The sequence below is a fragment of the Lathamus discolor genome, chromosome 6 (assembly GCF_037157495.1).
Source record: "Lathamus discolor isolate bLatDis1 chromosome 6, bLatDis1.hap1, whole genome shotgun sequence".
Classification (NCBI taxonomy): Eukaryota; Metazoa; Chordata; class Aves; order Psittaciformes; family Psittacidae; genus Lathamus; species Lathamus discolor.
In genome coordinates, this window is record NC_088889.1 from 19,778,946 (window position 1) to 19,794,479 (window position 15,534).

The window sequence follows — 15,534 nt, forward strand, 5'->3', positions numbered from 1 at the left end:
TATATCAACTGCTGGCCAGATTTATCATGCAAAATCCCAAGAAGAGTCTTTGCCTTGAAAAACAATCTTCTAATGATTCCTTTACTTTTTCAGGTGGATTTGGAGCCCGAAGGCAAAGTGTTTGTTGTCATAACTCTTACAGGCAGCTTCACGGAAGGTAAGGGAATTATTTTGGCTTGTTTCCATTAAAAGTTGAATCCTGGTGTTTATTCTTGCCATCAGTCACCAAGCAGTACAGAAGCGAATGGCATTCTTCATTCAGGCCATATGTTGTTGCATGCTGAAGACTTTCTGAGCATTAGGGAAAATCTGGAAGGTTAAGAAGAACTGTTAAGCTCTTCTTAACAGCTCACTCTGTGTGTGCCCACTGCTCTGGTGTTGCTCTGCTCTCAGACCCAGGGAGCTGATTCATGCTTGATCTGGTTTATTTATCTCAAGTTGTCCTTCAAACGGTTTGTTTTTGTCACCTGTACTTTTCACCTGGGTGCCCCTTGAAGGGCAAGCTACAGAGCATGTAGGGCATGTTTAAAATAGAACACATTCAAAACATCTGGATGATTTTTATCCCATAATGGTTCTCATCTATTTCAAGTGTATTTCTGTTTCCCAAATTCACTTTGCACAGGAAACTTAGGAGGTTTTTAGTGTGGCAGCTGCTCTGGAAAAGTATCCAGGCAGATTTTTTTCCCTGTAACTATATTTTATAGTGTGATGTTTTCAATTTCCGTGTTGTTTATTGTGATACCAGCTATGAGCATGGATGTGACCTGTGCTGGAAGAACCCAGGAAATCTGGGCACACAAAAGAACTGTTTTCTTCAGACCTACGCCATGGTTCTTGTTTTAGCTGCAGCCGCAAACTGCATTCACTGGGAGCTGTTCTCTGTACAGACGCCAAGAATCGAGGCAGGGTCTACTCTGCATCCTGGGGGAGCTGGGTTTTTAATGTTTTTTCTTGTTCTGTGCATAAACTGGTTGCTCAGCATGAAGGCTGTGCTGGGGGCTGCAGCATGGGGGAGCCCACCCTGCCATGCTGTGTCTTGGACACAAGGAGGGTGCGAGCTGGAGGGATGCTTGCTTCAAGGGTTGTGAGGGAGCTCTGCTCCACTGCCTAGCAGTTCTCCTAGCTCATACCCTGTGCTAGGTGCCCAGGCTTGTCAATGTTCCTGCATTTGTTTTTTCAAATCCAGGTTTGAATGCTAGCTTGTACTGTACTTGAGTGCTGCTGGGGAGCTCTCACTCTTGTCTTCTTGGTGTGCTGGGGTAGCTGCTTGGTGGAGAGCTGCTGCAGCAGAGGAGCTGATGAAACTTGGTTTTCTTTGGGTGGTTCACACTGCAGGAGTACTCTGCTCCTGACAGGATGGCTGTGGCCTTTTAAAGCATTTGAGCTGACTACAGGAGTGATCAGCAGAGCCTCACCTGAGGGCACAGCAAGGGTTTAAGGGAGATGGTGTTCATCTCCACAGCAGCATCCCAAGCCCCATGGTGTGGAAATGGTAGCAGGTTTAAAGAGATCCTTCTGTGTGCAGCTGAGACTGCTCTTACTCTGAGGGACTATGGGGAAGGCGTAATCCCACTTGCAGAAGGTCTGTTAGGAAGGAGACATGAACAGAAGGCCTGATTTTGACTACTAGCGAAATATAGTCTTGGAACAATGGAAAAGATGAGGAGTATCACACCCTGGCACTGCAGCAGGATGGAGAGGACCAGAGTTACCTTTTCCAGTGAAGTTCACTTACCATGTAAAGCTGGACAGGCCACTTGCTGTTTAGGCGTGTTGCTAACAAGGTCTCAAAGATGAGAGATGGAGAACTGAAGTGTTTGTACAGCTACTGCTTTCTGAGGAAAATGAGAAATATCGGAAAAAGTCTACTTCTCTTTCCCCTGCCTTTATTGAGGATGTGTGGACTTACAGAACAGGAAGATCAAAGACAGCTCTTGGGTTGTTTTTGGTTTTTGGGTGGTGTTTTTTTTTTTTTTTTACTAGTTAGTCCCATGTGTGCTTACAGTTAGAGTTTCCAAGAATAGACATAATCCAGTTCAAGCCTGATAGCAGATACTGACTTCTCCCAGCTGTTAGTGAAGGCATCCATCAGGGAGGGGTTTCCTTCTGAAAAACAGTGAGGTCTTTTTCATAGCATCTTGTTTTATTAGATTTTTCTCCCTTTTTTGCTGGAAATATGGAGGCTCAGAATTGTATTTGAAATCTGAGTTTTTTTGGAAAGGAATCTGAGAATAGCTTGCAATTTGAAAGCACGAAAAGTGGCTTCCTACTTGTTTGCCCTAATGTGGAGGGTAGCTACTACCACATCTTCTCTGCTTGTTATGGCTAACATGCAGAGGCCACATAAAGGCTGTGTGTGCCTATGGGTACACACAGAACCCAATGATTAGTTTGCATTAGACCCTATCAGAGTAGCATATAGACCCACGTGGAATTTCAATCAATATGGTATTTAGGATTTTTGGTATGAATGGTTGTGTGACTCTAGTGTGTTTCTTGCTCTGAAAAGGATCAAACAACGGTCATGTGCTGGGAAAAAAGCCAACGCAAAACTGGGATGTTATGTCTACCTGAGACTGTATTATTTTGTTGTCTTAGAACGCTTACCCAAAGTAGACAGTCCTAGTGGTTTTGGCAGCCTGTCCATTATTTAGCTTCGGGACTGGTGGGATTTTTTGTTGTTTTGTTTGTTTGGATTTTGTTTTGATAAAAAGGTCTTCTGACCAAAAGTTTGATTAGGTTGGGCTTACCTATGGCAGTGATGGGGGAGAAGGGTGGCACTCCTCTGAGTGGCGCAGCGTGTCTGACGGAAGCATTCCTGTACCGTCAAGATGAGGGCAATATAGAATATGTACAGCTGGAAGGAGGTTGTCTTTTGAAGGTTCCCATATGGATCTTCTGTCTATCAGTGTTAATCTGCTGTTTGAGGCAGGGAAATATGCCTGTTTCACATGTTAAAAATACATGTAACTTTTCAGGAAGAGAAAGGAATGGAGCAATAGGAAGTGAGGGAGGTCTAGTGAAATTATCCTTGCCTGTCTTTATTTTCTCTGCTGAATGTGTTTGTTGCTGTACTTAGCTCTATCTGATTATATTAACTCCCCTCATTCAGCTCGCGTTTCCTGTGTTAAGTGACCAGTGCAAAAGTAAGCTGAAAATCCCCTTGCCTTGGGAGGAGATTACCTCTGAGCATGACTGTGTGATTTGGAATCAAGAGCCTTGCAATGAGTGTGGGTGAGCTACTTGTGTTGTTGGTGCTTCTGGACACCTGTGAGAAGTTAGTAGAGACACCGAAGAGCAGGCAGTCATGCATGGGTCAGGGTGTTTCACTGAGGCGAGGTGAGACTTGACACCGAGAGGCCCAACGTATGTGTCTGAAAGATGGCACGAACCTCTCTCCCTTGCAACACTGGAGTTCCAGAGCAAGCTGAGCCCTTTCTAGCTTTGCCTGAAAGGTGTGTTGCTGTGCCCTTGGTTTGCCACCTCTCTTGCTATTTGTTCTTCCATTTTGAGCAAAGCTAATGAAATTAATAAAAATTAATTGTTTGACTGAATCAATGAATGAAGCAAGCCTTGTAGAAATTAAAGTGCTTCTATTTTAGTACTTCAAACTCTTGCAATTAGCCTTTTTTCTTTATTTTTCTTTTACATTGTCGTTCAAAGTCAGAATTCTGGCTTGAAGTTCAATTTTAGTTTCGTCATTGTGAGGTAAGTAATGTTTTTTTCTTTTCTTTCAGTGTCAGGAAAGACAAAGACAAATTTGAGTTCTGGGCAAGAAATAGAACAGTGAGAATATTGAAAAGCTAAGTGACTTGGTAGAGCAGATATAGTACCCATTACTAAATATTTAATGTTGGTAGGCTTTGCAGCAGCAAGGAAATATGCACCTGCCTCTAGAGCAGGAAATGCTTCTTTGTTTTCCAGCTGTCACATCATGTGTTCGGGATGATTTGCTGTCAAGCACAAAGGCTCAGTCTTTTACTACTGTTCTTCTTTGAATACATTTTCCTTACATTAAGTGGTGTATATCTAAAGAAATAGCAACTCAGGCAGGCACCAGTAAAGATTTTCAGCTTGAAAGTTTCAAATGGTGTATAGGTGTTGTGCTTAGTAGGTCCTTGCTCTGTACTGTAATGTAGCTCCTCAGCCCCGCAAAACTTGTATTTACAGATACATTATTAGGCTCTTTCACAAGAGGGAGAAAAAAGATGTTTACTGGTCCTCCGTAAACTGCAATAATGACTGTTTTCAGCCTGGTTTTTATAGTTAAGGGGATAATTATTGGAAACTAGGAACAAGGAACAAAAAATGCCCTGGTCTCATCCCCTGCCTATTTTGGCCACTCTTCTGATTTGGGTCACTAGCCCAAGCAAAGTTCTAAGGCATGTAGTAGATACCATCCAGAGAACCTCCAGATCTAAACAGGCAATATCAGTGCAGGCTAGCATAAAGAAGGGTTGTCTGTCTTTGGCTCACAGTCTGAGAACATTGTGGTCTTCAGTGTCTAGCCCAGTCTAATGTGACAGAGAGAAGCAAGAGACATGGAGGGTTTTTTTCCTATACCCCTGTATTTTTTTTCCAATGCCTACAGTTTTTCGAGTGCTTTACACATGTGCATGTCACACGTGCATGCTGCAGGCAAGGGATTTCCATATGTACTCCGTGTTGGTTCAACCCTGCATTTCCAGATGGAAATAGGTCAGAACAATGTTGAGTCCCGTGGAGGAGAAGGTGCAGCCTGGAGAAGACTGAACCCTTGTGAAGACCAGGAGTGTTGTCCACAGATGTTGTGCATCTCTGGGTGGGAGGCAGGTGAACTTCAGTGGATCACCACCTTCACTGGAAGATGCCAGTTGAGTTAAAAAGTAAAAAGCAGTTCCAGAAGCTGACCTTGAAGTCCTGAGCGGGTTTTGCTCTCCTGGAGGTCAAACTCTGCAAACCTGCACCCCAACAGAGATGTGTCAGCCAAGTCAGTAGGGCAAGAGCAGCTGTATCCTTGTAATGAAGCCTGCATGAGCTAAGCACGAGGATGGGAAAGCTTCTCAGCAACACTGAGAGAATTTCAAAGTCGGGAAGACCATAAAGAACCTCTTGGAGATCCTTTTCAAAGGGAGGAGCCTTTGGGCATTCTGAGAAATGTCCTTTGAGCTATGAGTTGGCATTAGGAGAAGGGGCTGACTGCATCTTCCCAGGTGTCACTTGCCTTTCGCTTGCCATGTTCAGGCTGACAGTGGCATGAGAAAGGGTAACTGCAATGAGAGACAGTGCAGTCTTGGAAGATAGGCAAAGTGAATGAACTTGGGGGTAATGAATATAATAAATAATAATTGCTGTTTATGGTGGGAGGATAGTGATTTTTACCTGTTTTAAAAGTGAAGCCTTCTAAAGTTACATGGTGCATTTCACATTAAAGTGCTGCAGAGAGAACCCAAGTGTTTTTGTGCCCTGGCACTCTTATGTCTCACATTTGCCTCTCCTCCATTAAAAAAAAAAAAAAAAAAAGAAGAAATAAAGAAAAAACAAGTTTGATAAACGCTGGATTTTTACAGGGAAAAAAAAAGATTTCAGTGGGGAAAACAAAGAAAGAAACAAAACTGTTTATTCCTGATTGCTGAAAGATCTAGGCTGTGGTAAATGGTTTGCTCTGTGTTATGGAGGGACTAATGCAGAGCCAGGAGGTGAACAGTACCTCAGCCTGCTGCATATCCACAAGATCACCTTTTTTTTTCTTGGAAAATGATCTGTTTGAACTCCACAGCTCTTGCATTATGTCTCATGCTGAGAAGAGGATTTTGGCAGTAATTCATGGCTTGCCAAGATCTGCTAACTGCTTAGGTATCCAGACAGTGTAAAAATGCATCAGACAGCACTATCAGGGTTAACTCTGCTTCCCCAATGGGCTGTGTTTTGTCTGGCCTCTGAAACCTAGATATAAATATGCAAGCTTGCAATCTGCTCTGGGATTTCAGTGTTCCGGGCTGAAATGAGGAGCAGAGATTTTTGCTTTGTTTTAATGTGGTTCCTGGAAGAAGTGATGCTGGTTCCCAGAGGAGCTTAAACCTATCTACTTGGCCTTTGAAAGCAGTGCCGTGCTTGTGCTGCAGTGAAGCAGGATGGCAAATGTGTGCTGGAAGGAGCAGAATGCTGCTCCAATTTTCAGTGCTGGAAGCCACTGAAAATTGAGTCTGTGATCCTGTGGCCAGGGATGATGACAACAGCCCCGTCCCTGGGGGATGATGACAGCAGCCCTGTCCCTGGGGGTTGCTGTTTCATGGCTATCTCCCTCTGCATGTATTGTGGTCAAGGACACTTGGATGATGCCCTAAACTGAGATGAAGGGGGGGGGGGGGTGCCCCATGTACCAGCACAGCTCATGGCTACACCTAAATTTCCCTAGCCCTTAATTTGCAAGGTACCTGACTGATGAAATAAATGAATGGCTGTCCAAAAGCCCCAGTAGTTTGCCTAGGGTCACCCTGTACATCTATAGCAGAAACTGCAGGTCTGTCAGCTCTGGCTGCTGGAATAGACTCCTGTTCAGGTGGTACCACGACAGGCAAGGGTTTTCCTTGTGTCTGGGTATCTGGCAGCTCAGTCTGTCAGTCATCCCTGTCACATGGCTGCTGCATGAGGCAGAGCTGGACTTGGTGTGTGAGTAGATCTGCTGGGCCTGTTGGTATGAGAGGATGTGTGAAGCAACAGGATCCTGTTGTGCCACAGTGCTTAATTACGTCCATTTACCTGGAGGGTCGTTATGCATTATTAGTGCTTGCAGGGTGAGGAGCAAGGTTCCTTCTGGCCCTGCAGACACAAGGGGGACCAGCAGTATCAGCCTGCTGCGTGTTGTGGATGTTGTGGCAGTCAATTCCTACACCTCATTGGAGCAGGGCACTAACACTAACAGCCAAGCCAGATGGGGTTCTCAGCATTAGGCAGGCTGGCATGAAGCCGTAGGAAGCAGAGATTGTCTTCTAGTGGTTCTTTTAGAGGCAAATACTCATGCTTGCAATTCATATGCCCCTGGTTTTGGTTGTTCCTGAGTGTGCCCAGCATTTCCTGCTCTTCAGTGCCAGCTGGTTTTTGTTTTCTGGAGTGCTTCCAGAAACTGCTCAGTTGCTTTCAAGAATAAGATGCTGAATCAAAATAGAGCTTTGAGTGAAGAGATCCTGATGTTGTTTAGCCAGGGCAACCTCCAGCTTGGTGGAGAAGAGGGTGGGAGGGATGAGAACTGCCATTGTCCCTGTCTGCCTTCTGCTGTCTTTGTGAAAATCTACCCATTTGTTATCTTCTGGGATAAACTGCATGAGATCTGCATGGCTTTGAAGGCTGGGCTGTGGACATCACCTGCACTGAGCAGGTTCCCGCCTCAGTGGATGTTGAACCTGGCAATGCTGACACTGCTGATATTTGCAGATACAAGAATGAGGCTGTTATGTAATTGGAGGGTAAATCTGTGTGTCTTAAAAGGATGCTCTTGGATTTCTCTTTAGGCTGGCCTTGCGTGGGGCCAGTTCTGCACTGTCTGGACTGGGGAACTGAGCAAATCTGGAGCAGGGGTGTGCGCTGGTTTTGGGCCAGATCCATCCTCTGGGTGAGCTCAGTGTTGGCTTGGGGTGCTGCAGCCAGGCAGGAGGGGAACCCCTGGTGGTGATGCAGAGGAGGGAGGAAGGCAGGAGGTCTGGCTGAGCAGGTGTCCTGCTCTCTATGCCCTGTCCTTGTCATGGGACAAAGACAGTGAATGGTGGAAACACTGGGAAAAGTACTTAGAGAAGAAATAGAGCCATAAGGGTCTGGAAGAAGGATATAGAAGAAATATAAGGAGCTATAGAAGGAAGTAGGAGACTGGGCTGGGGGATGGTGATGGGTCGGTATGGGCAGGTACTGTGAGGAAGAAACTAAAAGAAGCTCAAAAGGTGGTGGAAGGGCAAGACTGGACAAATGGAGCTCCTCTAGCAGCAGGGGACAAGGAAAGTTTGCAGCAGAATGCTGTGACCAGCAAAGCCTGTTTCTTGCTAGAACCTGGAACCAAGTATTTAGTCCCAGAATCTCAGCTCTTTTCTGCCGTCTAGCTGTCAAACTTGTTGAGCAAGTGTGTCTGCCTGTCACTAGTACAGCAGAGCACAGTCTTTTTCTGTGAACTGCTCCCCTGTAAGTGCTGTCCTCTCTCCTTGAAGCTGTGTGCCTGGGACCATAGTCATGCTTGTAAACCACAACCATGGAGGGGGAAGTCTGCTCTAGTTCCAGTGAATGAACTTATTTCCAATGATAGTTTATTTTGTTTAGAAAGCTTAGGACATTGTCTTAAAATGAGAAACCTTTTCATTTGAAGGTTTTCACTAATGTTAGAAAATAAAAATCTCAAAACTCAGGAAATGCTAAATTTTGGTCTAAAATACAGTCACGATACTGAAGTGCAGATCACACTTGTAGATCAGAAATAACAAAGGCAGAAAGATGTTTCCTCTCCAGCCTGCCCAGCTTGGAGTGCTTAAGTAGTGGGTGAGGAATCTGGTGGCTCAGTCTGGTCCCAGGCATTTTTTTTTTTTCCTGCATTGACTTTGGTCCTGTACTTCACTTGTGAATCTGAGGTAAGGCAAGCAAAGCAAGTCCTTCAGAAGGCTCCAGTGTTGCATCCATAAGGGCTGATGATGACTTGCACACAAGGGCCATCACACACCTTAGCTGTACCCTGTGTCCCATGAGGTGGGCACGCAGGGCTGAGTCCAGCAGCAGATGTGGCTCTGGGCTGTGCTGTAAGGAGGAGCGTGGAGCCTGGATGCTAAGGACACAAACCTTATGAAAAGCCTTCCAGTATCTGAAGGGGGCCTACAGGGATGCTGGGGAGGGACTCTTCATCAGGGACTGTAGTGACAGGACAAGGGGTAACGGGTTAAAACTTAAACAGGGGAAGTTTAGATTGGATATAAGGAGGAAATTCTTTCCTGTTAGGGTGGTGAGGCACTGGAATGGGTTGCCCAGGGAGGTTGTGAGTGCTCCATCCCTGGCGGTGTTCAAGGCCAGGTTGGATGAAGCCTTGGGTGGCATGGTTTAGTGTGAGGTGTCCCTGCCTATGGCAGGGGGGTTGGAACTAGATGACCTTGAGGTCCTTTCCAACCCTAACTATTCTATGATTCTATGACGAAGTCTGGCTCATTTTTTTCCTCCGGTTTGATTTCATGTCACACATCATGCCATTGCAGCTATTTGTGGGGTGCATGGAAAACCAGATTTGGGAACTGTTCTGACTGGAAAATGACTGTGTGGAAGGGGGTGCTGGAAGGAAGGCAGGGTGCTGTATGGGGGGAGGACTGCTTAAATCTGTGAGCTGTTGTGAGCTTCAAACCACAGGATGGCTTTCATCTGCTGTCCCTTAAGCCTAAACAAATTCCCCCCCGTGTGTTCCTTCACCATTGAGGGACTGGGAAAATGATGAAAAGTGCAGATTTTAGGTGTCTCTCACAAGCTGTTGGAGAAAGGCTTTCCTCCTCCTCACCCACCTCTGCTTGTTCATTAATTGATGGGGGAGCCTGCAGGGAGGCAGAATACGTGCTTATTACTCCTGCTGTTATGGAAAGGGCCACCCATTTGCGAGAATAAAATTAGTTGATGGCGCTGGTGGCTGTTATGGAGCTGGTGAAACCAGTGGGGTCCTTCCCTCTCTTTACGTGTAAAGAGATTCTGAGCCAAGGTAAGCAACACCTTCTGCATGTGGCACCCAGTGCTTTTAAAGCTTTGGGATGTCTGCTTTTGAAATCTCAGAAATGCAGAAATATGTATTGCAGGGTGAAGTCCTTGTTGGGGAGGAGATGGGGAAGAAGGATAGATCAGGTTTAGCCGTGTTAGCTGCATGGGAAGCTGTTGGGGACAGCTCAGCTGTGTTTTCTGAACATGCCATTCCTCCTGGCCTGCAGCCCTTGGAAAATCCCTCTGTGAAATAGTAATAATCTGCTAGCACTAGAAAGGGCGCGGTGTGTGGCAGAGCAGCAATTGTCTGTGCCATCTACAGAAGGGTTTTAGGACAGGCTGTGCACTGAAGCCAAGTGAGATTGCTAGCCTGAGTACTTGAGCAGTGAGCATTGCCTTGCTGTATTACCAAGGTAGGGACTGTCTGGATGAAAAGCGGTGCTGCTTTTTGGCAGATATCTTCATGATAGCAATATGCTTGGGATACGAGAGGCAGAATTTATTTTTCCTGACAGATGCTTTGCTGCAGCAGTGTCTTACTCAGCCCATGGTGTGTGGGAATCTGAGTGGGAGAGTGACATGATAAACAACTTGCTTTTTAAGGCTGTTGCAATTAGAGAACTTATTACCAAGCTACCACATGGAAATCTCAAGAGTAATGAGGATGGGCTTTGTAATCAGAGCTGAGTATGTGGCTGGACCACTTGGGTTGGTGCAGCTGTTGGGTGACCCATCAACCAGGAGAATCCAGGTGTTGCAGGGTTGTGATTCAGGGGCTGGTCATCCTCCAAGGTGAGCACAAGGCCAGTGCACCTCGAGGGACTGGAGAAGGGCTGAGGTATTGCATGACACTAGTCAAGGCCCCAACAGCAGAAAAAGGGGAGTGTTTAACTTGTCCTACTTAATTAGCTCTCACAGTTAATTTGTTCCTGACTAGATTCCACTTGTGCTTGGGGTTGCAATTTACTTTCTTACCAAGAGGGTGCCCCTGGTGAGGAAAGCTTGACGTTTTGTGCTAGGGATGGCACAATGTCGAGGAATGCATTTTCTATTTGCGGAATTGCTGCAAAACTTTGGGTCCCTCTGGACACAAGCTGCTTGATGCTTCTGTTTTAGCTGGCTTTCTGTTGATCCTGGGTTTTTTGCGTGTTTTGTCCCATGTTACACAAAGAATATTTTCATGGTCTTTCTCCTCTGGGACAGATGCAAAGCTCTTGTCTCTGGAAAATTGCACTGCCTAAACATAAAGGTGTGAATTGTAAGCTCATTTAGTTGAGTGTAAAACCCTGTGTGTATAATCTTGGTTTAATGCCAAAGTGATCGATTTTAATTCTGAAACTGGCCACATAGCTCAAAAGAAGGATATCCCTAGAGCATCTGCTTAAATACAGCTTTAAACTGCATCTGGTTAAAAATAGGTTTAACTTGGAACTCGTGCTTCCCTGTGTGGGTATGGCCTCCTAATGGCATGTTGTGATGCCTACGATGGAGCCACCTATGAGCATGCGAGTTTCTGATGATTACGACATGCATGAGCCCTGAGGTGTCGGGAGCAGGGGAGGGTTCAGGATCTTCTGCCGTTTGCCCAGCCTGCCAATTCTGCTTTTCTCAGGGATTTTGCACTAGTGCTGGTAGCTTTGACTTATGAATGCTGTCACTCTGTTAGTGCTGCTTCCTCTCTGTAGACAGCATAGTTTGAAATCTAAAACTTACCGTGAAGAGGGCTTATGGCGCATGAATTAATCATGGGAAAGATCAAAGTTGCTATGTTAGTTTTATTTTCCTGTTTTTAATGAATAATGTATTTAAATGGTTTCCTTCCCTAATAAACCACATCTCAACATTTTTCTCTGGAGTTTAATAGGTGGGAAGGACTAACAGGAGGTTTTACAATGGAAATTCACTTGCCTAAGCACAAGGAAATAATAATGATTATAATTGGTGAGGGGAGGAGAGAGAGGAATCAGTTCGTTAAGGCTTTAATGAGCAATGCGGTAAGAATTATGAGGTACTAGTATTATTTTCACATCTTAAAGAAAGAAGGAGGATTGTCCCCATCTTATGATAAAATTGAGACAGCAAGCAGATGTGCCATTCTACCTGCAGCTGAGTAGGGGAGGCAGCTATTACTGCCTGTTTCTCACTGTTTGTGTGGGTCAGTTGAAATTGTTAATAATAGCGTTTTTTTGCTTTGTTTTGTGTTTTGTTGCCTGAAGCTCTTACTCCAGATCAATGGGGCAGAGTGGGTTATGGAGCAGTTATGTTGGCAGGTCTTAGATGGTAGAGAGGGGATTGCATTGTGAGGAGGGAGTAGTGGGACTGGGGTGTCTTTCTGCTGCTGGAAGACCATATTCAACTACAGCCAGAGGGAAGCATGTACCTGTTATCTTGCCGGATAGGACCTGGCTAATTTATCTTGCTTTTCCAAACTGCATGGGTATTGTGTATCTCTTGTTAGGTGTTGGACAGATATGGGGTGACCTTCTACACATAGAGCCAGCCTGGGGCTCTAAAGGGCTCAGTTTGGTGTTCAGGTTTCTTCTGTGTCTCCCTCAAGTCCCTGCTCCAATTTTAAATAAAGTCCTTCTCTGTTGGCATCCTCTCTCAGTGCAAGCTGAGCCAGTTTTCTGCTGTTATCACCACAGCCTCAACTCTCTTACAGCCAGAAGTATCATGAGGTTACCACTGCCAAACAGATGCAAAGCCTGACAGAGACAGAATGATTAAATGGAGTGCGGATAAAACCTTGGTTGCTCTTGGCAGAGAAACAAGCACAGGGTGAAAAATGGGGCTGTCCCCTTCTTTCTCACACAGTTGTGTGGCTGTAAAGAGGAGAGGAAAGTGCAGGCAAGTGTCTGCACTTCCTTCGCACACATCGTTGTTGGCAGCCAGCAGCATCTCTGCAGCCTGTGGCCTGGAAAAGCTCAAATGGGCTGGCATGCAACAATCTGTGTTTGACAACCGGGTCTCTTAGGGTGTGGGGTAGCTCATGTGCACTGAGATACTTTGTTATCCTCAGTATCCCGTTTGTTCTTTCATTGTTACCACAGAAGGAATGGAAAGGCTTTTCCATTCATGTTTTTCTGCCTTGCGCAACGTGCTGCAGTGCCTTCCTTCATAGCTGTCAATGTCCATGAGCAGATACCTATAAAAGCTTTTCCCAGAAATAACTTGTGAAAGCAGATGTGGAAAATAGTATTTTTGAGCTGGCCTGTGCATGTCTGAAAACCTGGGTGGCAATCATGATTAAAACTCTATGCAAAATAACCTGTATGGTATTCAAAACTGGTTGGTAGACTTGAAGTGGTAGCAGAATACTTGTTTTAAGAGTTTGTCAAGCCACCTTCTTCCTTCTCTCTCATGTTCTCACAGACCTTATGCAAACAGGTAAAAAGCAGCTATTTTTTCTTTAGCCCTGGCACTAGGCTCTAGCCTGTGCTTTGCAGCCATCTCCCTTCCTGCACATGTGGATACGTACCAGCAGCCGTATACTAATCACTCCAACTCAACAGAGCTGTCCTGCTGTCCTTGGCACTGCTACATCATAATGTAAGGGACTGTTAGTGAAGAAAACAACCCTCCAAAAAGTCCTGGACCCCAGTTCCACACCAGTAAGGTTAGCAGAGATGGATGGAGCAGAGCTGTAGCTGATAAACCTGGGAAACATGACACGTCCTCTGAGCTTTTCTGTCTCACCTACTAGTGCCACTAGAGCTTTGGCATCATTGTGTAATTGTAAAAATAAGCCTGTGACGTGCTTTTGTAGCAATAGCTGAGCATTGTCATGCTCACTAATATTGTTGTGTGAACTGTGTTGATTGTGTTGTCACTGCTGCTGCACTGAAACATCATCATTCAGCCTCAGTACTCAAATGCTGCCAATCACTGAGAGCTGAGGGTGAGAGCTGAGATGAATTTATGCCCTAGGCCTGTCAGGAAAAAAAGGAAGATGGACCCAGCCTACTTCAGCACTTGGACAGGAAACAGGGACCTTGTCTTGAGTTTAGAGTTCTGTGTGATTTGATGCGTGGATGATTACATCTTTTTGCATTTCCAAGACTGCTGGTAATGCTGTTTCATACTCGCGAGTTGTGGAAAATCCTTATTTTTTGGATTGACAGCGTCATGCCTCCTTCTTATGCTTTCAGACAACACTGACAGGCTTGCTTCATAAAAGATGAACATGGGTTTTCTGTAAAGTCCTAGAAGCCCTAGGAGCTAGTGCTGCCACCACTAGCTGTCTCTTTCTCTGGTCTTTGCACAAAACTTTATCCAGATTCGGAGAGGAAAATGACAGATGGATCAAACATAAGTCCCAGCCTGCGTCTGATGTGCCACACGTCTGCTTTGCAATGAGCCTCACCTGGGATTTGAACCAATCTGGTTTCATGCACAGATGGGGAAAAGTAGCAGAATGACAGAAACTTTGACAGACATGAAGTGGGAGACAAAACCCTGTATGGTTAACGCCATCCCTGTGGATGTGACTGTTTCCTAGCTGTCCAATTCATGTATCCAAGTGACCTTTGAGGGGAACTGAAGAAAATACTTTGCAGTGATGAAGAAAGGCAGTGCTTTCACACTGCAGCACTAATACTAGGGAAGCAGAACAGTCAGCACTGGAAATGCCACTTTGGGTTGTAGTCTTTAAATCTTTTTCCCTTTTCAGAGTCAGGCTGTCAGCCTCTTCTTCAAGGCTGTGTTGTATTTGTAATGTTTTAATTAGCAAGGCTTCCTGTGGATTTGACTATCCACAGGATTATGGTGATAAAGCTCCTGGTTAAGATATCAAGCCTTTGTAAGGGATTTTTGACATATGTGTTTTCTACCTTGGGAAATAAACATCTGGGTTCATTTTGGTTTAGCCTCTGTTTATATTCAGTTTATGTGAGGAAGCCTGCTGTTGGATAAATAGTGAGAGAACACCTACATACTGATGGCTGGAAGGTGTGAGTGTATTCATTCCCTGCCATTTACTTGGTTTTATATATTATTTTCCTAAAGCAGCACTATTACCGTTAGGGCATGGGCTGGATGAGCATTTAGTTTGATCTGAAATGTTAAGTGCTGCAGTACAAAGCAAGGGGTCTGCCAATCTACTGTGTTGCTTTTTACAGTCCAGTAAATTGAGTGGTCGGCCTCCACTCCATGCTTATGTATCACTCAGTACAATGGGATCTTGCATGCAGTTTTTCCAGGGGAGCTTAGGGTAACATATATTGTTACTGGTACTGATGAAAAAGGCTTAATTAAGTTTTACTCTATTAGCATTATTGTTCTAAGACTTTTTACACTGCGGGTTTTGTTTTGTTTTTAATACCTCCTTTCAAAGAAAAATCCCATTGACACATACGGGAGTATAACAGTAGAAATTGTCATGTATCAGGAGATGCCCAAATGACCTTCGCTGTGCCAGCGTGATAGCAGTGGTTAATAGTGTGATGGTGAAATTGATTTCCAATAGATGAGACCTGACAGGCTTTAGCTACTAGAGGCAAATAATTACTTGCACACATACACCCCACTTAATTCTGCAGCTCTTCCTCTTGTCTTACTGCTGTAGTTATGCCACCAAATGACTTACCTGAAATAACCTAATGGGGGGAGAAAGAGAGGGAGGATCTCTGGCCAGCAGGGCAGGATCAGGTACGCTCAGGGGGCAGGTAGGGCAGTGTGATGAGGCTGCTGAGTGGGTGAGCGGTGTGCTACTGCATGCAGATGTCCTCAGATGACTTGGTGGGTTATTTATTCTCCTCTCCATCCATGTGCATAATTTCCACTGCCATAAACACGTGTTAGGCATGAGTGGAGAAGCGGAAAAGGAAGAAGCTTTTTTACTATTTAACT

General features: G+C 45.1%; 1 protein-coding gene across 1 annotated transcript in view; it reads left to right on the top strand.

Moving 5' to 3' along the window:
• PRKCH (protein kinase C eta) overlaps positions 1-15,534 on the top strand; it is a 116,717-nt gene that overhangs the window by 28,522 nt on the left and 72,661 nt on the right. Inside the window, exon 2 of the mRNA XM_065685159.1 lies at positions 94-157. Within this exon, the coding sequence (XP_065541231.1) occupies positions 94-157 (64 nt within the window). The remainder of the gene's footprint in view (positions 1-93; positions 158-15,534) is intronic.